The sequence below is a fragment of the Diadema antillarum genome, unplaced genomic scaffold, assembly GCF_040938485.1.
Source record: "Diadema antillarum isolate AM-2024a unplaced genomic scaffold, OU_Dant_1.0 seq00001068_RagTag, whole genome shotgun sequence".
Taxonomy (NCBI): domain Eukaryota; kingdom Metazoa; phylum Echinodermata; class Echinoidea; order Diadematoida; family Diadematidae; genus Diadema; species Diadema antillarum.
Window position 1 is genome coordinate 446360 of NW_027271893.1, and position 25367 is coordinate 471726.

Below are 25367 nucleotides of genomic sequence, written 5' to 3' on the forward strand. Positions count from 1 at the left end.
ACAGCCAACAGTATTTTCCATTTTGCGTCAGCGTTACCTTTAAATTAGCAGTAACCAGAGAATCATATTTCATGCACTGCCCTACTGAACTTCCTAGAATCCCGCATTGTGCCCATTGCGATGATAGAGCAGGAAATTGATACTTAAATTGCTTTACCAACTAATTGGTTCAAGCGAATGTGTTACGAAGAATAGATAAAGAGGATTAATCATAAAACTGATAATTTAAACCCTCACCCTTTAATCGTTAGAAGTCCTGACAAAATCCGCATTTGGAATACAAGTGGAAAGCTGTCGTATTATTTGACATCAAAACAACCACTTGAGAGAACAACAACAAGCAAAAAAATGGCATCAGTCCAAGTGATTCTTCAAGCACTCTCCATGGTGATGTGGCACTTACTGTCAGTATGTGAGGCCAGGTATCCATACAATACCCTGACAAGCAGCAGGATGCGGTACCCAAGACAGGAGACTGACGACTTCACCATGGATATCCTCATGCCTGGTGTACCTGCAAAAGTGAGTGCTATAAAGGCAGTTGGGTTTATTTCATAAAAATTTTGTATCTTTGATTTAGCTTTTACACTACAAAGCCTGGCTTGTGCCGAAAGGGTGGGTTGGGTGGTGGCGCGTCGCGTTAATGGGAACACCACCCTTCGTCCAAAGCCCCCCCCCCCCCCGGTTTTGCCGAAAGGGTGCGTTGGTACTTTTTCTCATGTAATATCAAAAGACGAGTTTTGAATTTATATCTAACCTTCAAACAACCATTTCAAAGAGGCTATCGTCCTGATCGGTTTACACTCTATTACCACTTGGTCTACAGCCAGTTGGTCTAATAACCAGTTGGTCTATATTAGTCATCATTTCGTCCAATTTCTGTTTGGTCTAATTGTTATTTGGTTTAATTACTATTTGGTCCTCAGTCAATTCGTCTAATAATAGCCATTTGATCTATTTTTGGTCTAACACCAATTTATATCATCAAATACCGATTTGGTCTATTATGAGTTGGTGTAATTCCATTTCGTCTAATCATCAAATGGTCTAAAATAAAACCAACTTTGTCCAATATAAATTTGGTGTACACATCATTAATTTTGGTCCATTGCCCAGTTGGTCTAGCCTCTGTCTATCATCATTTAGTCTACACCCATTTAGTCTAATAACCACTGAACTTATTGTCATTTGGTCTAATAGTGCAGCCTCCTGGTCTAATCAGGTACCGTGTGGTCCAATCATCGTTTCGTCTATATGACCAACTGGGCTATTTTATTTTTTATTTTTTATTTTATTTTTTTATTATTATTATTATTTTTTTTTTTTTTTGGGGGGGGGGCCTTTTTCTACGAATACGGACTACCCTCTGACCCTGCATTGAGGGAGAAAACAGATGTTCATCCACATGAAATAAGATTAGGGTAAAGTTTAGGGTCCCTCGCCCCTCCCCCATGGTGCCAGGCCAGCACCCCCAGCAGCTGGAGTATATATAGATAAGCCACTGATTATCCACATGATCCATGCCCTGTAATGTAAAACAGAAACGGATGTTAGACCAAATGGATATTGGACCAAATGAACATTGGGCGAACTAAATATAAGATCCGAACGATAGCCTCTTTGAAATGGTTGTTTGAAGGTTAAATACAGATTAAAAACTCGTTTTTTCATAGTACATGAGAAAAAGTACCAACGCACCCTTTCGGCAAAACCGGGGGGGGGGGGGGGGGGGGCTTTGAACGAAGGGTGGGGTTCCTGTCAACGCGATGCGACCCAACGCTCCCAACGCACCCTTCCGGCAAAACCGGGGGGGGGGGGGGGGTGGGGGGCTTCGGACGAAGGGTGATGTTCCCATTAACGCGACGCGCCACCACCCAACCCACCCTTTCGGCACAAGCCACAAAGCCTTACCCTTCTATTTCGAAGATCATGCTTCATACTCCTTTGCATGTTTATTGCAACTGTGGTTCGGTTCTTATTTTCACCATGTGCTGGCTTTGAGAATCTCCCCACCTTTTTAATTTGTGTGTCTGATTTGATAACTGTAGTTTTGTCTTTGTTTTTGTTTTTTATGGAAGGAATGGTGGCAGAAATTTAGGCAGTGAAATGGCCCAGCTGGTAGGACATTTGCTTTGCAATCAAACGGCTTGTGTTGAAGCCACTAACCAGCACCAATTCAGTTCTACATGTAAAGTGCAGGTGCAATAATGCAGCATACATGTACATGCATGTACAACAGGCTGTCCCCTGTAGTAATGGGCAGTACTTTCTATTCACTTGACAGGACATGAAATGGAGATCCTATGTGTAAAGAGAGTCACAACCCAATGGGTGCAAAAGCGCTTGCCTGATTGCCCGGGGCAAGTGAAAATTAATCGAAGTCATGCAAGTATTTTGGAACAATGAGAAAAAAAAGTTTTGAGACCACCTTTTTTCACTCCCCCCCCCCCCTCTTAGCCCATGTATAGTCAACCATGAGCCCAAAGATAATGATTAGTGATGCAACACACCTACTCTGTATATTATTTCATTTCAGCGACTTTCCAAAACTTACAATGAACATGAAGAAGCAATGCAATATCAAAGCTTGATCAAACCGAGTTTGGTACTCCAATGTGTCTAAGTTTGCAAATCAGTGTGTGCAGTTCATTCAATTGATTGTGTTTTAGTAATGGTACACACCGATTTTCTTTATTATTTTCTTATTTTAAGAATTCTTTTCAGGCAAGTATTATTCATCTTCAAGCAAGTGTTCTGCAACAATTTGAAAATCTGCTTGCCCAGCCGGGCAAGCGGTAAAACAAAAGGAAAGTTATGTAGAACCCTGATGACAACCCATGTAAAATTTAAAAGATCCCATATGACTTCTTGAAAAAATAGAAATAAAAATTAATTTTAAAAAATGTGAAAAATAAAACATAAGGCACATCTGGGCCCTGTTTCATTAAGAGTTAAACTGATTATATAGTTGATTTCAACTTTAAGTCTATGGCGGCCTATATGGTAAGGAAATTTAAAATCGATTTTATCTTTTGATGAAACGGGGCCCTGGAGAGAAGGTCCTCCTAAACATACACAACTTCTACAGAATGAGAGCTGCTGGTTCACCTCATCAGATGACTAGTGATAGTCAACAAGCAATGACATCAACGAGACAATGGTGGCATAACATGAGGAAGAAATCGTGTCAAAAATGTAATACAACATGTACAAATTGTACATACTGCTTAATGCATTTCCATCCCTGTTTTTTTTTCCGTAAAAAAAAAAGAGAAAAAATGTGACAGTGTTGGCTTCTTTAATACATACAGGTGTACCGGTACATGTACATTGTACTTACAAGCATGAAGAAGCCAATTATGATCAGTTGTGCTGTGAAAATGCAAGTGTGCAAAGGCTTTTGAACCATGAAATCAGTGTCTTCTGCACGAATTACTTATTGTGGCAGTTTGCATGTTTTCAGACAATCATTTCATTAGATGGTAAAAGCTTTCAAAACTATCAAGAAGAGTAATGACATTAACATGTACTCGGAGTACAATGTACACTGTAATATCACTAACAATGGCAACATGATGAAGGATTTATTTGGGAATTGTGCATAGCATTAACATTGTTTTGTTACACCATTGCCCATTCACTATATCTTATAAACTATATTAGAAAATGAATTCATGAACAAATAAAATCTCAAAGGTAAATTAGTACAATGTTTTTGTTATATAATAGATATCAACATTCAGTCTATTTCAATTTCACTATGAATCTATGAAGGACAACACTTTGAAATATACAAGGAACTATACAATGTAGAATTTAACACTGAAGTTGAGCACTTCATGATAAAAAAACAATATTTGAACTGCAATTACACAAAATATATACCTGAGTCACTTTTGTGTTTTTTAACATTGCCCTCACATTTCCGCTGTTGTATTTCCCTCTTCGATAATTTACAGAATGGATTTCTTTCAGCATTGTTAAATAGTGTTTGAACCACATAACTTTAATGTCTATGAGGTATAAACTTGTAGCACTCTTCTTGACCAAAAACCTGTATGTTTTATCTTCTACTCATTACGTAAATGTCTGCTGTGACACATTGATATCATCTTCATCTACTAAGTTGAGCTGTATAGTTGTGTAATTTCATCTTCTCCATATAAACATGGTACTGTGGGCTGCTCTGAGTGCCAGATGACAGAGGCAGTTTTACAGATTATTCATACAACTTCTGCAAAAAACACTCGCTAAATAATCACTGCAAAGTGCATCAACTCATGCAGTATCATCTCCAAACATAAAGGTCAACAGCTTCACATATCATAATATTTGTTTTATACAATTTGTATTTTTGCACAGATGATTATATTAATTGAAAATCAAACATTTGCTGGTAAACTTGTGCATTTTGAATAGGACTTGAACACATTGGTACCATCTGCATGTAAATTAAGCTGGGATAATTCATTTGAATGGTCACTTTTTCCAAATCATCAACATGTATTTATTAGTACTTTGGAAATACATTTTCAGCATATTAACCCATTGAGGACGGGTCCTAAATATACTTGGGAAAGTGTTTATGGGAAATGCGTGATGTGGCAAAACCAGTCCATCCTCAACGAGTTAAGAAATCTGATGACATATCAAACTGTGCAATGGACAAAGCCTGTTATGCATCATATTCTACCTGTCCTTTTTCAGAGATTTTAAACTACAGAGTACATATAAAATTTGTATATTGTGCTGATCAAGGTGTTGAAAGATACAACTGTATTGTATGTTGCACAATTAGTACAAAATATATTAAGGGATTTAAGCCATTCATCTTTATAGACAGTGTTTTTTAATGTAATTCACAAAGTTCTCAGTAGGCGTGTCTTCATCAACCCGAAGTTTCAAAATAGCGCGCTTTTTTGCGGTTACACATACATCAAAGTACGCATGGTACATCAAATTTTGGGCTTATTTCCCCAAGCGGCTGTTTCGAGCTGATAAAGACGCACATTCTCAATATCGGGCTATACTTTTCCCAGACCGCAAAATATCCCGCTAGTTTGAACTCCGGGGTGATGACGACACGCCTTGTGAAGGAAAAATGATACAGTAACGTTCAATAGATTTATATAATTCATGTGCAGTTTGCTGATAATCAACGCATTTGGTCCACAGTGTACACACAATGTATGTCTGAGCTCATATGAATGCCTCTTCTCTTTTACTCCAAATGGTGTGTGATTGCAGACTCTTTTATCTGTCCATCTACTACTAGGCTGTATAATTTGTTTGTTTGATTTATTGTTGAGCTTCAATAAGCTTCCAGAATATGCATTCCAGGGTCTGCTTGCAAGTGAGAGTTGTATCTCATGAACGTTTAATTCCCATCATGAGTTTCCCAGGTTTCCTTTATTGTTGCTATGTAACAGTTGGCAAGACCACTATTGTATGGCTATTCAATAACTTCACCGTAGTCACATGGCCCATAAACGATCCTAAGACAGATTATGACAAGGCTTTCTATTCATTGATCACCCGACCCGTTCCAAGGTTGAATCGCCTCATTATTGATATCCAACGTTGTAGAGATTCTTGTTATAATAGCACAGTAAGAACTGAATTGGTCCCTTGCTTAGAAAACTATAAAAATTGAAAGTATCGTCGAGTAAAAATCGTGGTGTGGCAATTTGAGATACATGCATGATCATACGCTCCCAGGGTATCATTAGTTAAATTACTCAGCGTTGTATACAATGGATTGATTTGGAATAATTACTGTAATACACAATAGAGAGCCCCAAAGAACTATGTGTGCAAAGTAAGTGTGAGATCTTTTATTATTGATTAATAATAAGCTATTCATTAATGCAACAGTTACTGTATCTAGTTGAGTAAACAAACTCCAAGCCAAAGTTGAGCTGTCGATCAGAGTGGAGTGTTATTCTTGTTGTTTACGTGGAGATCTTAGTTGCATTTGAAAGTTTGAAAGTTTATTGAAAGTTTATTTACTCACAACCCAAACTCTGGGTATCGGAGTCCAATGAAAAACATATAGCACATTATAATATCAATAAATAATAATTGCAAATAACTCTGAAAAGTGTACAAAACAACTATAAAAAAATAAGAATGAAATGCGATTGATGAAAAGAAAAAAATGTACAGAAATATACAATATATACACGATATATGGTGAAAAAAACCCCAAAACAAAACAAAACAAAGAAAGGGAAATATGACGAGAGAGAGAGAGATGAGAGAGAGAGAGAAGGGATATGGAGGTGAAGAGGGAGAGTGAGAAGGACACAAGACTGGTGAATTAACAAAAGATATACGAGTGACTTTTGGTTCAGGAAAAAAAAAGAAAAAATAGAAACAGAAAAAGGAAAAACGCAAAGACATACGGAAATGAATTCATACGCTAAGTGAACAAGAATGAAGGAAATACGGAGACGGGAACGAGAAGAAGAAGAAGTAGAGAGATGGAAGAAAAAAGGAGGAGAGAGTGAAAAGACAAATAAGTTATATATCAATTGTAAAGAAGGCACAGCCTGTAAAAAAGCCATGTAGTATTTGCAAAAAAGATAAAAAATACTAATAATCTAAACATGTGTCATTATATATTTACAAAACTTGGTTAAATTGGAAAGGACTGTTTTCTTTTGACAATTAAATAATTGATCCATCTTCACAGTGTTTGGGTATTTCCAGTAATATTTTTTTAAGTATTTCTTTCGTTGTTCATTAAAGAGTCTACACTGAAAAAGGTAGTGAAATTCATCGCCAATTTTCTCTTCATTACAATGGGTACAAAATCTTTCGTTTCTTGGAATCTGATTGTATCTTCCAGAAACAATTGGCAGTTTATGATTAGCGCAACGGAATTTACATAAAATTTTGGCCTGTGAATCATTAAGGTGTCGAAAATACTTCTCAAAATGAAGATCCTGCTTAAAAATTCGATCATTTAAACATTGAGAATTTTTGTCTACATTACTATGCCACTCTTGTTTATAAATATCATTTAATCTGGTACTAACTAAACTTTTGAAGCCAGCTAAAGTGAGATGTGATGCTTAGCTGTTCCAAATTGCAGTTAGACCTAAGTTGTTAAATATTTCTTTTATCCTAATTACCCATGTCATCGAATTTTCTTGCTTCGCCGATAAAACATATTGACAATTATACAAAACATGCGCTATCTTTGACATATTACTGTTAACAAGTTTAAACCAAAACATTAACATCTGAAGGGTCACTGTTTTTTGTAATCTATCTTTACCTATTTCTCCGTAAACCATACAATTTGGAGTTCGCTTATGTAATCCAAGAAGTTCCTTACAATATCTACAAAAGAAAGTTTCAATTTGGGCGAGGTCTTCAAAACCCCAAATTTCACTGCCGTAAAGCAAAATAGACATGATCAAATGTTCAAATAGCTCTAGTTTTACGTCGATTGGAAGGAGGAGAGGTAAAATTTTACTTTTCATGGAATACAACACTCTTTTGGCTTGGGTTACTTGTTTGTTTATAGCTTTCTTAAAATTATTATTATAATTGAACGTCGTTCCTAGTAAACATGATCATCGCAGACACAAATTTTGTCATCTCCGAAAAGAAAGGTAGGAGCTGTTCTAACTTTTCCACGGGAAAAAATAACTATCTTAGTCTTAGCAGTATTAACGGTCAGATGCCACAATTGGCAATAATCAAATAAAGCATCAAGAGCTAACTGGAGTTCTTCAGCATTTTCAGCCAACACAATCGTATCATCTGCATATAGTAATGTGAATAAATCAACAAACATATTCACTTCTTCGGTAGAACACGTTTCATTGATACCTGACGAAAGAGAATCCAGGCCAGGGTATCTCTGAGACAGAAATGACGAAAAATCGTTTAAATACAACGAAAATAATATTGGTAATAAATTCTTGCCTTGTTTTACATCTGTTACTCTTTAAAAAATCTGATTTAGAATTGTTATAAAAAACGCAGGATTTTGACTTTCTATAGATATCCTTAACAACCCGGAGTAATTTACCATTAATTCCATGGTCAAACAATTTCAACCACAGTGAAGATCTCTCAACTAAATCGAATGCTTTTTTGTAATCAACAAAAGCTGTATACACCCTTTTCCTCCTCTGTAAATAAAAATCAAGAATAGCATGTAATGGAAATACATGGTCCATAGTTGAATATCCGCATCTAAAACCAGCTTGTTCCTCTCCTAACAGGCATTGTGATTCTACAAACAAAGTTACTCTATCATTTAATACTGCAGTGAATAGCTTCCCTACACAGTTCAATAATGTAATACCTCTGTAGTTGTCAACACAATCTCGTGAGCCTTTCCCTTTATACAATGGTTTTATCAAACCGTTTACCCAATCTGTTGGGACATGCCACTGTCGAATATAAGATTAAACAATTTGGTTATCAACTTGACCAAATTTTTTGAACTATTCTTCAGAAGTTCATTCAAAATCAAATCAAGGCCTGGTGCCTTGTTATTCTTAAGTCGTTTCATTTGATTGACATCTTCCGATATTTCAATCTCTCTGTCTAATTCTTCATTTGACAGAGAGATTGGAGATCATTGATTGACTTGAGACTTGAGAATTGAAACGGTTGGACGTGTATTTGTTGAGCTCCGACAGATTGGACTTTATTTTCACTATTGGCGTCTGGTCGCGGCTATTTGTACTTCATTTTGAAAAGCACGGCGAGGTAAATTCGATCAGTTCATAATTTTGTCGATTTCCTAATTCTTTGGGAACATTTACAGCGGAATGGAGTTGCCGCGCCTGAGCCCGAGCGCGTATACATACATTGTGCGCGCACGCACACACACACACACACATAGGGTCCCACACTTTCATCTACACAAAGAGTATTACTGTATGTACAGTACACGTTTACTGTCCTTCCGCGCCGTTCAACTCTCCACTCAGAGGGAATTAACCAATCAGAAACGCGTATTCGCGGCAAACTGAATCTCGTCAAAAATTAATTGTACAACGCAATGATTTATTCGATCACCTGACCCGTTCCAAAAATCAGTCCACATGAAGTCATTATATTTTCATAGTATGATATTTCCTCTTTCATTTCATACCTCTTCCATTTTGGTCCACGTTTATTTCATTGTTCTAATGTACCCCCTAAGAAAAATGAAAAATATGCAAATTTTATGTTTTATAATTTCCTTGTTCAGTACATTTTATATGTCACAACCTTTCAAGTGGTAGGATGTCATCAAAGTACACCTTTTCAGCTTTTTATCGATGTATAAATCATGTAGATTGGTAATGTCGTTTAGATTTACAGGGACTCTAAAAATGTGGTCTTCCAGCTCATTACGTATTCATGTCCGCGAGATCCATGCATACGCGTACGATAAATGCGAAGGCTTTCCAGGGTGTTGCGGTCTGACTGTACAACACTGTAAAATCAAGCCCACAAGAGGGACAACCAATACAACTCAGCCCGCCGTCAAAGCGAGGCCGAGTTATCCCCGAGTCCGAGTTTAGCCTGATCCCGTTCGGGTAAGTTCTGAGACTGAACATTTTTGGTTAATATTTCGCATTTTCGTCGTTACCCATCGAATATCTTGTTATTACAGCGTTATTCCGCACATTTCCTTGGCATACGTTCACATTTTGGAGCGAAATTTGACAACATTTGCAGGCGAACCAGAACAATGTTTTGGCTTTAACATGGATGATTTTCAAGCATAAGTTGTAGTCACAAGTGTACTAGTACTCTATGGTAGGCCTTTTCATCGGGTGCACGTCACGAGACCGACACCCACGAGTCATACAGCCCACAAGTCATACAGCCCACGAGTCATACAGCTCACAAGTCATACAGCCCACAAGTCATACAGCCCACTAGTTATACAGCCCACGAGTTCGACACTGAGTAAATAAAGCTCACGAGTTCGACATCAAGTAAAATAAGCCCACGAGTTATACAGCCCATGAGTTCGACACTACACACAAAAGGCTCACGAGACCGACACTACGCTTAAAAAGGCTCATGAAACCGACACTAGGCAAACAAAGCTCACGAGACCGACACTAGGCAAAGAAGGCCCACGAGACCGACAGGATGAACAGCGCTACCTATAGACCAATTAATTGTATAGGGTGTCCAGATAATGGCATAAGGAAGATATGAGGGATGGAAAAGGAGATTTGCTAGGGGATTACTCCGTCAATTGCCCCCCCCCCCCCCGAACTGTTCAAGATTTTAAATTGTGTTTGCGCGTTTGAGTGCTTGTGAAAACAATAAACAAAATTCAGTAAAAGTGCCTGAGATTTTTTAACATTAATTTCGAAAATGCCAAAACACCCTCGTTTCCCTTTCCGCAAAACATATACCGGTATATATATATACACCTGCTTAGAAAGAATAAAATAAAACAAAATTATGTGGACATTCAGATCAACTAACTAGAATGATACCCAGGTGTGAAATGAAGTTTACAAGAAAATGTTTTACAAAATGGTCAATGTTTCAGTGCACACTTGCTTTACATGATATGGAAGGGGAGTAGTCGTCAGCAAAGGTGCTGATTTAGTACAAATTCACAGAAAATGATATAATTGTCTGTTAAGGTAGCTTTAAGAATTCGGAAAAAGAAGATGCATCCATGAAAACGGCAATTCTATTTCATGAAAAATGTACCGTTTTGAGAAAAATAATTTTACAAATACAAGTCACAAATCGAGATGAATCGCGATATAAAATGTTTTCATCCTTTAAAATATCATGCATTATAGTTACAGAAAAAATTACAAATTGAAGTTTAAGTAGGCGGTTATAAGCAGGAGGATAGGATATCTATTAAGGAATACTTAAGTATTGAAGCTAGAAAGAAAAAGGCGAAAAAAAAACCTTACATCCTGTCCACCGTCTATCTTGAAATTGGAAAAGGCTATCAAAAATAGCACGATGGCATTTAACATCAAACCGCATCGTTCTTGTCCTCCATTATTTTTTCCTACATTTTTTTTTCAAAAAAAAAGAGATAAACTGATAACAATGTCGCTCACCGTAGCGTGACAGAACTGCCCACTAAAAGCCACACAGTCATGTAGAAATACATAGTACTTGATGTCGTTGATAATAATATGTAGATGGTGCTGTTCAAGTATGTACAATCTCTTGCTCGATAGCGTGACGAAATTGCACCCACCAGTATGTAATTTTCCCCTTCGTGGAACACACTGTACAGGTAATTGACATGTAGATGGCGCTTTTCATCCTGTCGGTATCGTAGGCCTTCTTTGCCTAGTGTCGGTCTCTCGTGGGCTTTCTTTGCCTAGTGTCGGTCTCCTGAGCCTTCTTTGCCTATAGTGTCGGTCTCGTGAGCATTCTTTGCCTAGTGTCAGTCTCGTGAGCCTCTTTTGCGTACTGTCGGTCTCATGAGCCTTTATTGGGTAGTGTCGGTCTCGTGGGCTTTCTCTGCTTAGTGTCGGTCTCGTGAGCCTTTTGTGCGTAGTGTCGAACTCATGGGCTGTATGACTCGTGAGCCGTATAACTCATGGGCTGTATGACTCATGGACCTATTTTTGATGTCGGTCTCGTGGACCGTATGACTCGTGGGTGTCGGTCTCATGGGATGACCCCTTTTCATCAGTGCACGGAAGATGGAAACCCATATTGAGCAGAGCACTGGGGAGAGAAGGAGAGAGAGAAAGAGAGTGTGAGGAAGAGAGTACAAGGCATAGGTTTCTGTATGCACAGCCATAATGAAATTCTTATTCATGGAGTCGTCTGCATAATTACTGCACCAGAGCCTTGTGCTTGTAGCAGGACTACGTATGCGGGGATCCATGATCTGTTCTTAGACAAAGATGACTGTTTATACCCAGTACAGATCTGTTCCTAGACAATGATGACTGTTTACCCAGTACAAAAGGAATTACAATTATAACCAGGAAATATTTCCCCGTAAGCTAAACTCGATGGTTTTCAGTTAGATGATTTTTGTGTTTTTTTGTTCTTATTTATTCATATATGTATATATATATATTTTTTTTTTTGGGGGGGGGGATCTTCTAAAAACACTCGTATCAAAGAGGAACATACATTGATTAATAATCATATGAATGAAAAGTACATTTAATGCAATTTTGAGGATATTTGATTGCCATTCTATTACTGGGTAATAACTGAATAGATACAAAATCTATGATGGCTGAGAAAGATCCAGTTTACTTTATGATTTTGTGTGTAATGTCAGAATGTAAAACTACATGTATGTCTCATGGAAGCAAAATATTCTACTCCAATGACTTGACCTTTGGTGGAATTGCATTACGACTACATACACCATATTCAAATATGAAATGAAATTTGGTATATATGTTCACTGATATTACGCGTTTCACCATTAGTGGAGCAGACTGAGGTACAAGATGTACATTTTTTTCTCTCATTTGTGTGTGAGTGTGTGCGAAGTGTATATTGTGTTACATTTAGCTCTGTGTGGGTCTCTACATTACTGCAGTGTGTACATACCTCTTGACAAAGCATGCACACACAAGTTGTAGCTCAAACATGACCTCCGATTGAACTATACAAACATATGTCCGCATATGCTTGAAGATCAAACATATGCTGACATTGAAAATGAGTTATAAATGTCAGTGAACAATAACTTTAGAGTCAATCATTTTTGTATATGGGCCATTCCATGAAAAATGTTACTTTTACTAAAAATCATAAATGGGCAATAATTAGAAATATTAGCTATATATAGATACAAATTTAGTATCAAATGCTAGAACTTGTCAAGTTCTTTCATCTGAGTGGTATCTTGTTACAATGTACATTTAGGCATTATTTTCTTCAAAGAACCCATTTGGGGCAATATTTTTGAGATTTTTGGTATTAAAAAAACATAATCTTTGACTTTCATTGTTCCATAATCATCAACACTTCAGAATTCATTTCAAAGTAGTTTATGGTTAAGAATGGACCAAAAAATACTAATATTAGCCTTGTCTTAGATGTGTTTGTAAATAATGTGTTGGTATAAGTATGAATTTCTGCATTTATTGGACATAGTTTCATTGCATCTCTGACTCTTTCCACGTGTATTTTCTTTTTGTACCTTTAACAGCCTGAAGAATATTTGTGCTATGCAGAGGCAGCACCTTACAGAGATTCCTACATTGGTGAGTGTTATTCAACTGACTAGGTTACAAATGCAGGGAATACTGGGAATACTGGGAACGAAGGTAGCCGCTCGAGACCACGCCCCATCCATATCAAGTTGCTGCGTTTCACTGATCGCAAAGCGATTCTGAAGCGTAGTTCCGTTCTGAAAGGTGTCACCATTCGCGGATCCAAAGTGGGCGTGAGCGACGATGTACACAAAGACACGCGGATGGAACACAAGCAGCTCATGGTCAAAGTGAAAAAGTTCAGGGAGGAAAACAAGTTCGCTTTCATCCCGAACTCGGCACCAAGACTTATCAAGTACAAAGATGGCCCTTAAGATTCCCCCGGTTCTCTGAAAACACTGAGGTTGTCAGATTTGCAGAAAGTGTCGTACAGTCTTTAGTGCATAGAATGATGTTCTATGGAGGTAGCTATTCTGTCCATCACGTCTATTATTAAATGTATGTTTAGAATAAAAGACAAAATTGCTATCACAGAGATGTAACTATCATAAACGACACATTACATAGATCTTTTGCTCGAGATAACAAAGTCAAATAATGTGAGTTATTTTATTTCATGCTGCTTTAGAAGGCCAAAAATACTCAAATGACGAGCTCCTTTTCGCACGCCATGGAAATGTATGCTGGCGGAAAAACGAAAATCGCAAATCAGCAATTTTCGTTTTTTACGGTTTCTTTTGGGTGGTGGTGGTTTTTGTTTTGTTTCACTTCAAATCTGCCTACAAATCTAGGCCAAAAACTCAATTGACTTGTTCATACTATGCCTTTTGAGTCTCGGAATGAAAATACATGCCAATTTCCTTCTCATATATTGTCTGTACAATCCGTATAATACTATGAGAATGTTTTACGTACGTCATGAGTGAGCCAATTGATATCAAGCTCTGTTCTTTGAATGTGAGGGGACTTGGAAACCCCTTTAAAAGACGATGCGTTTTTAATTGGATGAGAAATTCAGATTATCATGTGATTTTCTTACAAGAAACACATTCTTCACCAGATTCAGAAAAAAGATGGTGTCAAGAATGGGGATATAAAATCATATTCAACCATGGTCGATCTGACAGTGCAGGAGTATGTATGCTTCTGAAACCTTCTGCAACTTTTGAAATAGTAAACACTGTTAGAGATGACAATGGTAGAATATTGTTGGTCATCCTGAAATTAAATGCAAATTTGTTAACACTCGGTAATATTTACGGCCCCAGTAATGACAACGATAGTTTTTTTGCTGATCTGCATAAGCTACTTGCAATGCACGGGGAAGAACCATATGTAATCGGTGGTGATTTTAACACAATTTTAGATGCTAAGTTAGATAAATTTCCGAATTTGATTCAAAATCATCCACGATGCTTCAAGGCCATAACTGATATAATGTTTTGATTTGATTGATATATGGAGATCCTTTAATTTATCAAAATTGAAATACACTTGGATGTCTCATGACAGTAAAATAGGAAGTCGTATTGATTATTTTTTGATGTCCCAAAGCTTAACCACTTCAGTTGAAAAATGTGATATCCACTTTGAATATAAAACGGACAATTCTTTGCTTTCTTTGATGTTAATGAAGTCCGTTGTAAAGCGGGGGCCGGGATTTTGGAAACTCAACACATCTATTTTAGCTTCGGCAAAAAACGTGGAAAAGATACAAAGTGTAGTAGATTTAGTTTTGACTGAAAACAAAGATTTGAACCCAATAAAGACTTGGGAATATTTGAAATATAAAGTAAGACAAAAGTGTATTCAAATTTCAAAAGAAAATAGAAGTGTTCGTCAGAAAAAATTGAGTAAATTAGAATCAGAAATTGATAAATTGCGTAATATAGGTAATTTGAATGATAACAATGTGTGATTGAATGATCTCAAAAGGAAAGAAAGGGAATATGAAGAATTACAGGAAGAAGTCGTGCGTGGTATAATTGTCCGCACCAAAGCTAAATGGATTGCTGAAGGTGAACGTAATACTAAGGTTTTTTTTTTTTTAATTTGGAAAAGAGAAATTTTCAACAGAAGTGTATTTCTTGATTATCTACAAACAATGGCATTTTAACCGATGCAACTGATATTCTTGAAGAAGAAAGGTTATTTCATCTCCGGTTATATACCAAAGACAATCTGAAAAAAGTTAGATGTTGATCCCATTAAAAATTTGGTGTTACCTACACTGCATCAGAATGAAGAACGATTCATTGGGGGAAAGATTTCAGAGAAAGAATGTTATGAAACTATAATGTCGTTTGCAAACGATAAAACACCGGGATCCAATGGTTTACCCATTGAGTTTTACAAAATATTTTGGTTTCAGATTAGAGATTTGTTATGTTCTATGTATAATAAATGTTTTGAGGAAAAATCTCTTCCACATTCAATGCGAAGAAGCATCATAACTTTGATTCAAAAAAAAAGGTAAAGACCTGTTACTTTTAAAGAACTGGCGTCCAATATCACTTCTTAATAGTGACTACAAGATTTTGGCAAAAATTCTCTCTCAAAGACTTAAAAAGGTTTTACCTTATATAATAAGTAGGGATCATACGGTTGTTCATTGATATAAAACATTATTGTGAAATGCATAATATGGAAGGTATTGCTTTAAGCACTGATTTTCAAAAAGCCTTTGATATGTTAGATTGGGATTTCTTATATTATGCTTTTTATACCTTTGGTTTTGATCTGTCTTTTATTCAGTGGGTCAAATTGTTATACACTTGTACTGCAAAATTGAGGGTTGCGTAATAAATAATGGGTTTTCTTCGAAATCTTTTGATATACAACGTGGAGTGAGACAAGGTTGTCCTTTATCTCCATATCTTTTTATAATTGCAGTTGAGTTACTTGGCTGTTTAATGCGACAAAATGAGGAAATCAAGGGATTAAGAATATACGATATAGATGTGAAAATATGTCAATATGTAGACAATTATGTTTTTTGAAGCCGAATGAATTGAATCTAAGAAAATGTCTTGGAGTGTTGGATGGTTTCAGAGAAATGTCAGGCCTAAAAATGAACCTTGAGAGATGCAATGTAGTCAGACTTGGAGGTTTTTCAGAAACATTGTGTCGAGACATTCCATTTATTTGACCAACAGATTTGTTTATGTATCTAGGAATAAAGATTCCCCTCTCTGATTGTATCAACGATTATGATTTGAATCTCAAACCTAAAATTGCAGAAATAAGAGCACTTTTGAATTTGTGGAATTGTAGATCTTTGACACTGTATGGAAAAATTGTTATTATAAAATCTTTAATAATTCCAAAATTGATTTATCCTTTAAGTATATTGCCAAATCCTCCTCCATCTTTCTTTGATGAGGTTCAAAAATTATTCTTTGGGTTTTCAAGGAGTTATAAGAACGATAATATAAAACGTTCTTTGTTGTATAATGATTATGATGAGGGTGGTCTAAAAATGCCGCATCTGCAATCTTTTACCTTTGGTATGAAAATAACTTGGGTAAAGAGGTACCTTGATGAAGAAAATGAGAGTAAACACAAAGTTTTTCTTAGAATGTATGTAAAAACTATGGGCGGTGATATGTTCTTTATATAGGAATCTTTCACCTCGGCACCTTATTCTAAATGATAATATTGATATTTTTTGGTACGATGTTCTTTTTGCATGGTGTCATTACAAGTACTACAATCCAGTTAAATTCAAGGAAATTGTTTCACAGCCATGCATTATGGTTTAATTCCCATATTTTAGTTGATGGTCAGCCTATTTATTCTATATAGAAATTTGTTTGAATCAAACATGACTTACATAGGAGATATTATCAACCCTGATGGTTCCTTCATGAATTATGACCAAATATTACAGAAATTTAATCCAGGGTCATTCTTGATGTATTTTTCACTAGTATATGCAACTCCTCAAGAATGGAAATTCACCATAAAACAAAATATGGATTGTCAAAGTGTTGTATTACTTTCGAATCCTTGTGATCTTCTACTGAACAATTTTCTTAAATCCAAAAGAGTTTCAAATTTTTGTTACCCATACTTTGTAAAGGATCATAAAACCACACTTTCAGAGACAGACCATCAAGTAACATCGGAAACTGATTTACTGTTGAATTTACAAGATTCTTTGTTATGGAAGTCTCGATTTTCTTTGATCTATAGATCATCGATACAGAACAGAATTCGTAATTTTCAATTTAAGTTCGTACATAGAAAAATCGCCACTCAGTATTGTCTATGTAAAATAGGTATCAGTGATTCTGCAATTTGTAATTTTTGTGACTCTCATCCACAGACATTAATACATTTACTTCTGAAATGTACCCATGTGTCATCCTTCTGGTATATCATGAAGTATTTTTTTGGCTCAAAGCTAAAAATGTCCGCAATGTTATGTTCACAGATGAAGAAATCTGTTTTGGAACTGTGCATGTTGAAAGGGGACATTTCGCGAATACAATTATCTATTATGCAAAATATTTTATATTTTCTTGTAAAATCAAAAATATCATTCCAACTCTAAGTCCGTTTCTGTTTTCTATGAATCATTTGGAAAATACAGAACTCATCATAGCTATGAAAAAGAATCGTCTAGATTTTCATGTGAGCAAATGGCAAGCTCTTATAGCATAGTTTTCTATGTTATATGTTTTTTCCATATACTATTCATTATTTTGCATGTATTTGGTATATGAAGCAGCATGTGAATTGGGAAAATAAAGTTGAAAAAAAAAAGGTTACAAATGCAGTCAAATTTGGAAATTTTGTTTTAGTCCCAGTACTGAATGATGAGAAATATTTACCATACTTATTTCCTTCTTACAAGTGGTTAATACTTTCATGTGTATGTACATCATGTAACCAGTATGCTCAGATACGTCAATTAATGACTGTGTTGGACAAGCCTTACGAGGCAACTATTTCTTCTTGTTACCTTGATTATCTTCAGTAAAATGTGAATGTATTTAGTTTCCTGTTGGAGTTCAAGATATGCTGTTACTAATATCGTGAAATGACTGGAGTTACATTTAATACGTCATACGTCAAACTGGCCTTTACCTTCAACTCTGGTCCGACAGTATTTTAAAAGAAGAAAATATGGTACATTGCAGTATTTGCAGTTTACACATTGGCATTTCTTATTTCTGAAGAAGGAAAATTATCGGTGAACAGTGGCGGATCTACGGGGGGGGTTTAGGGGGTTTAAACCCCCCCCTTGGGCTGCCAAGTAAAAAATATAATGTGCATAGGAAAACGCCACCATAATGTCCAGACGCATACAATATGTTTCTGTAGCACTCTGTCTCAGGCTCAGCCTCGGGCAATAGGTTTTAACCCCCCCCCCCCCCCCCCCCCCCTACCAAGTGAACATGTGTTAATTTTTCTATGCACATCACTGTGATGCGCACAGAAAAACGCCATCACGTATCTAGACCCATTTATGATGCAGTGCGCGGCGCAAGCATGTAGCACTGATGACGGTGCGCGTATTGCATCGGATGCATGCAGTGCGCGCGCGTATTGTATTGATGCAGTGTACGTATTGCACATTACATACACGCCGGCCTAGCCCTAGCGCTATCGCCTATCGACGTGACAAGCGTATGTTCCCGGGACCCAGCCGGCTCATCAACTTTGCGATTTACAGAATACCCGTCTGTCATGGAAATTCACGTCCCCAAAAAGAGAAAACAAACGTCTGTGAAAGACTTTTTCAGGTAAGCCTACACTGGCTACAGTACATTACTGTTCAATTGTATTTTGACAGGCGAATGCGAATGCAAAATGAGGTGCGTAACGGTATTATGATGTGCGTAAGTAATTCGCTCGTGCAAGGTGAAGTGAAAGCATTTCGAACCTGCGTGTTGGGTAAAATACTAGTACAATAGCACTGTAGCCTAGGCCTACTGCAGGGCTGCCAACATTGGAAACTAGTTGAGAGTGAGATTCCCATAGGCCAATGATATAATACAGGGATCAAAATGAGTGAGATCAACAGAAATGCATGCAAATGAAATAAATGTTATAGTGAGAAACTGGTCCAAAATGAGTGAGTCTCCTTCTTAGTGAGATTTGGCAGCCCTGTAGTTCTAACGTTACTCTACAAAACTATATATCCCAACCACTGACCTAAAAGTAAAAGCATGGACGGAAGGTGGCGTATGCGAAAGATGATGCCAGTCGCAGCAGCTTTTCAGCCACCATAGGCGGACCATGAACGCCGACAATGGGCGCATGCGTGCTGCGAAACGCATGTTGTCATGGTCCTAACATGGCGGTGGCATCACTTTTGTTCGCAAATCAGCACGCACGCCCCCCGTCCATGGTTTTAGGTCAGTGATCCCAACTGTGAAGGCAGGGAATCGGGGCTGCCACTCAAAATTTTCATTTCCCCTACGCCGCATGCGTATTTTCCCCTACGGACACCATTTTCCCCCTACGCCCTTGCCTAAAACCCCATTTTTCACCTACGAAACCCAGTTTTCCCCTACAAAAAACACTTTTCCCCTACGGAGCTAAGTTTTCCCCTACAAATAACCTTAAAGTAGTAAATGATAGTTGCCCCCGGGTAGTTGCCGAGGAATTTTCAATGTGTGTTCGCACTGGAGAATGCGAAAATTCTTTGAAACCCTTTGAGAATTGAGGGGTATTTTTTAAACTTGCCCACAGAATTGAAGAAAAGTTTCAGAAACATCAAATCCCCCTACTTTCCCCTACGGAAGATCATTTTCCCCGTAGGTATCCCCTACTAGCTACGGAGGTCCATTTTCCCCTATGGTAAGGGAATTCCCCTACGAGTGGCTGCCTTGAACGAAGTAGTCGAAACTAAGCGATTCCCCGGCCGTTTTAAATTTTCCATTCACTTTGTAAACAGTGGCGTAGATTTGTCTGGAGGAGTGGGAGGATGACTGCGAGAGAGCGAAGTGACCAAGCGGGGGAGGATGTAGGAGGGAGTGTCCCCCCTCCACGGTAGGAACTTTTGGCATAAATTAGTCACTCATACACCATTTTAATCAGGTTTTACAGCTAAATCCCCCCCCCAAAAAAATCAGCGTTTTATCATGAAAAGTGTGTGTGTGTGTGTGGGGGGGGGGGGGGGGGGGGTGATTGTACAGGCCATCCCCCTCTCTCCAAATGTGGGGGATATTATATCCCACATCCCCCCCCCCCCGATCTACGCCCGTGGTATACAAAAATGACAGAGGTCATTTTCAGCTTGATAAAGTGAGACTTCCCTAAATCTTCTTTGAATAGATGTACAATTATGTTAACTCCAATAGTCTGTTAAAAATTTGCACACGTAAAGTCCGATGTAAACTGTAAGAAGAGTAAAATATTTTTAAAAAAAATCGAATTTTTAATTTTTAATTAATTTAATAAATTTATTCATAAAATCAAATTTTCGCTTGTAATATTTCTGATACAAAGTTATGGAAAGCTATTTTATGGTCAAAATATACTTTGTAACATTTCTATCAATTATCTCAGTTACAATAAAGTTGCCGCACTGAAATTATTTTTTTATGTTTTTTTGTTTTGTGAATTTCTTACGTATTTCTTTGTTTTTTACCTTTTGTTTTTGTTGTTTTTAGCACTGAAATTTAGCACTGAAATATGAATTTTTATAAATTGTAAAAACAATTTACATTGAGTTTGTACTCAAAATCACATTTTTGAGCGATTTTCGGGTTAATGGATTTGTTTTGTGGTTTATGAACAGTATACGCGGGTGCGACAAATTTAGTTTCTAAAGATGCGAGATACTTTAACGAAAGAGTAATGAAACGTCCCGGCTGTGACAGTGTCATGTCGCTTTGCGGACTACCACTACTACCTAGGGTTAAACCTGTTCTGGAGTTCCCCTTTAATAATATTCTTAAAATTTCTTAAATGCCTGATCTGTCTTCTGTTTATTTGTACTTTGCAGATGTGCGCCGACTGTAACTGAACATAACCTGCACTCGGACATTCCTGGTGATGGGACCACCCCCACTGTTACTGATCACAGTAATACGCTTCAAGACAGTGGTTCAGTACCCCCGAGTGACCCAACCCAGGCTAGCAGCACTACAAGAACAGAGGTACCATACCACTGGGACATTGGGTTGTTGGTGTCGGGGCAGTCGTCTGTTGTCACTGACAGTGATCGCTATCACTACTTAACACATAGCTACCAAGGACGAGAGTTTGCAACATATGAGGTCACAAAGAAGGGCAAGCGAGTCCCGCTCACCTTTCAAGAGTCATGGCTCAAAGACTATGAGTGGCTTTCATACTCCCATTCACAAGGTGGAGGCTACTGCAAGTACTGTGTCTTGTTCCAAGCCAAGTTGGCCAAAGGAGTGCTTGGAACCCTGGTGAAGACCCCATTCAAGAATTTCAGCAAGGCCAAAGGCAAAGATGGCATTCTCACACTACATGATGCATACAAATACCACCATGAGGCAATGGTGATAGGGAAGGCTTTTCTGGCAACATACAACAACCCAGAAGCCAGGATTGACACTATTCTTGACAAAAAGGGCCAGGCGCTTTCCAGTAAGAACATGCACATCCTCTCAGTGATTGTAAATACCGTCAAGCTGTGTGGCATGGAGGCCCTACCGTTACGTGGTCACAGAGATGACAGAACAGCAGACCCGCTCACCAACCGAGGAGTCTTCACTGCAATTCTAGAGCACGCTGCCAAATGTGATCCGATCCTCCGGGAACATTTGAAGGAGGGAAAGAAGAACCAACAGTACACATCAAAAACAATACAGAATGAGATCATTACTGTCATTGCGGACTGCCTGCGTGACAACATCTTGGCACCTCTGAAACACGTGAAATACTTCAGCGTCATTGCTGATGAGGTGACCGATCCACACGGAAATCAAGAAGTACTGTCACTATGCTTGAGGTTTGTGGATGTCACTGATACGAAGCCTCACGTCAGGGAGGTCTTCCTGGACTTTCTTCATCTACAGAGGGCGACTGGTAAGAGGATTGCAGAATCCATCTTAAGCCTCCTCGACAAGCATGGCCTTGATGTACAGGATATGCGTGGGCAGTCATATGATGGAGCATCTGCAATGGCTAGTGACAAAAGAGGAGCTCAGGCCGTGATCAAAGAGAAGAACCCACTGGCGCTGTACACGCATTGCCGCTCACATGTTCTGAGCTTGGCCATTGGCAAAGCATGCAAAGTAGAAGTACTACGCAACATGATCGACGTGATTAATGAGATCCATCTCTTCTTCCATCTGTCTCCGAAACGACAACGCTTCCTGGAAACGATACTCGGCACCTATGCACCAGAAAGCCGCGTTCAAAAACTCAAAGGGCTCTGCAAAACGAGATGGACAGAGAGGCACGACTGTCTGGAAATATTCCGTTCTCTGTATGAGTACGTATTCACATGCGTACACGCCATGGTGCAACCAGGTGAATATGCAGAGATCGAGTCATCGTGGGATTGGGATGCTGAAACCCGTACCAGGGCTCAGGGATTCATGGCCTCTCTCAGGAATGGCCGCAACATCATAGCCCTGGTCATCCTGGTCAATGGTCTGGATACGGTGAAAGGCCTGAGCACCAAACTCCAGAAGAGAGATGCTGATGTGGTTGCCGCCTACAACCTCATCGACACAGCTATTGATGAGGTGAGAAGAATGAGAGCGGACTTCGACTCGGTCTGGAGGAACTGGTGTACAGAGGCCGAGAGGATTGCTGCTGATGTTGGGGGAGAGATCGCGGTCCCTAGAAGAGCCAAGCACCAGACACACCGTGCAAATACTCCAGCTGACACAGCCAGGTTTGTATTACTTTATTGTATCTCCCGAACAGAGTTCGGAATTGGAGGGATACTATGGATTTGGCCTCGTCACACCGCTGAGTCCGCGGTAGATATATTTTATTGTGAGTGCTGTACTGGCCACATTTCTTCTCGGATTAACTTCAAGATGGTATGCTTTAGTTATATAAAAAAAACCAAACAGTTAGTACATTAATGCTCATTTAAAAGTCATATCATGGCATGAATGGGACGGGGCTATTTATGTAGCGTACAGTTTCCACACAGCTACCATTATACCTTTCTTGTAATGCGCCTTAAACAGAGACAATATTCTGATGGTGTCACCAGTGTCTCAAGCCTTTGCAATGTTCGTATTTTGCAGTGAGTACTACAAGAGAACTGTTGGGATTCCTTTCATGGACAGCTTTCTACAGGAGCTGGGCGACAGGTTCTCGGCTGACAACCGTGCACTGAAGTCAATCATGTCACTTGTCCCTCTGGTGATGGTAGGGCTCGCGGATGCCGAGTCACTGGCTGAGGATCTGCTCTTCTGGGAGAAGGATCTCTCTTTCCCCCTGGCCCTGAAGGTACGATATGACACTTTACATTTAACAGTGAAAAGGTGGTGGAGATTGTGCAGATATTGTATAAAATGAATCTTAAAGGCACTGTATAACAGTGTTTCCAGTTAAAAAATCTGAACTTCATGATTCCCCATGCTACCAGTGTCTTAGATGAGGTCTAAGAATGAAGCCCTGAAAAAATTGCAGTTCAAAATGATCATTAAGTGCATTTGAACAGTGAAAACCACTGAGAGACCATTCCAGTTTTCCCCATAGACTGCTGTGTAGTAGATTTTGAGTCCACCCCGGACGGGTAAATCATGTGCTCTCAATCGGTACACAATTTGTTAGTGACAGCTGAACTGTCTAAATTTATGTGTTCTAGGGTGATTCTTGGTCCAATTTAACACTAACATATGTGTCAGATAGCAAAGTTTGATACTTTTTTAAATGGGGATTCCACAATGTTATACAGTGGCTTTAATATACGTTTATTTCTGTATATTTTTTTTTTAAATTTTGTGCTTTCAGAGAGAGCTGGTACGCTGGAAGAGTTTCTGTACGGCACTCTGTCAGAAAGGTGACGTCCCTGACAATCTGGTCGACACCCTGCCACTAGCTGATGGTGACGTCTTCCCCAACATCAGGGAACTGATCTTAGTTGGCTGCACGTCACCAATCGGATCCTGCGAAGCTGAGCGTTCATTCAGTGCCCTCAGACGTGTGAAGACATACCTCCGTTCCACCATGACAGAGGAGAGACTGGCGGGCCTCACCTTAATGGCAGTACACTACAGACATGCAGCACAGCTAGACACGGCAGAGGTGGTCAAGCAGTTCGTCAGGGTTAACCCAAGGCGACTCCTGTGCAACTCCATCCTATTTGACTAGACCACATATTGTCGATGGGCTTATAAAAGCTCGTATCTCAACATTTTGTGAAAGTGACTTTTTTGCAGAAATATGAAGTTTAAAGGTAAATGACATGATTGGGAGAAATAAAAAAATGCCTTGAGAACCAAACTTGCTGAAAGATGTACCAAAGATACACCAGCTGTAGTGTACCTCATGGCTGGGAGGATTAACATTTGTCTTGAAATTGTTTACATTAGGAGAATCGAGCATTAACATACACTGTTAGTCATAAAGGTGGAATATTTTTGTTAGTTTCAATCCTTCCACTGAAATCATTGTAATTTGAATACTTTCAGAGCATTAAAGATGATATTTGGACACAATGTTATTTAATAGTTTTTGCTGAGTTTAGATGAAACACCAATGGTGTAGATCATTTCATGCTTCACTGAGCACTGGTTTTATCCAGTCACAACAATGTGGATGATGGTGCAAAAGTTTTGTGCGCCCCGTTTTGCACACTTGCGAAAATTTATAATTTTCAATGTTCCAATTTTTTTCTTTCTCTTTCCTTAACGTAAATCATAACTTGAATGATTTTTTTCATGCTTCGCTGAGCACGCAAAAATGGTTTATTGGAGATAGGACATTTACAAATCTGCCATTAATTTGTGATCAGTCATGCGTAACAACTTGTGAAAGCCTTGTTTGATATTTTTTTTTTAGTTGACGGTCATTTACGCATGACTGAGCACAGCATAAAACGAAGTTGGTAAAATTCTGGTTTTGCCAAAAACACACCTTTTTTCTTGATGTGCTCAGTGAAGCGTGGTAAAATACGTGATAGTCACGGACTACCTTATGGGATGAAGAACAAATTTTTTACACTCTTTACCCTGGTGAAAATTCTGCTTTTGTAGAATGGGGGCGGTTTTTTTTTATTCACAATTATTCTGAATTTTTGACTGGATAAAACCATTGCTCAGTGAAGCATGA

At 38.3% G+C, this 25367-nt stretch overlaps 1 protein-coding gene across 1 annotated transcript; it reads left to right on the forward strand.

The window, feature by feature from the left end:
* The first annotated feature begins 348 nt into the window (after positions 1 to 348).
* Positions 349 to 24407, forward strand: LOC139743315 (52 kDa repressor of the inhibitor of the protein kinase-like). The gene is made up of 5 exons (XM_071653806.1): positions 349 to 522; positions 13217 to 13497; positions 21103 to 22971; positions 23336 to 23540; positions 24048 to 24407. The coding sequence occupies exons 1-5, from the start codon at positions 349 to 351 to the stop codon at positions 24405 to 24407; spliced, it is 2889 nt and encodes a 962-aa protein (XP_071509907.1).
* Positions 24408 to 25367: the final 960 nt, after the last annotated feature.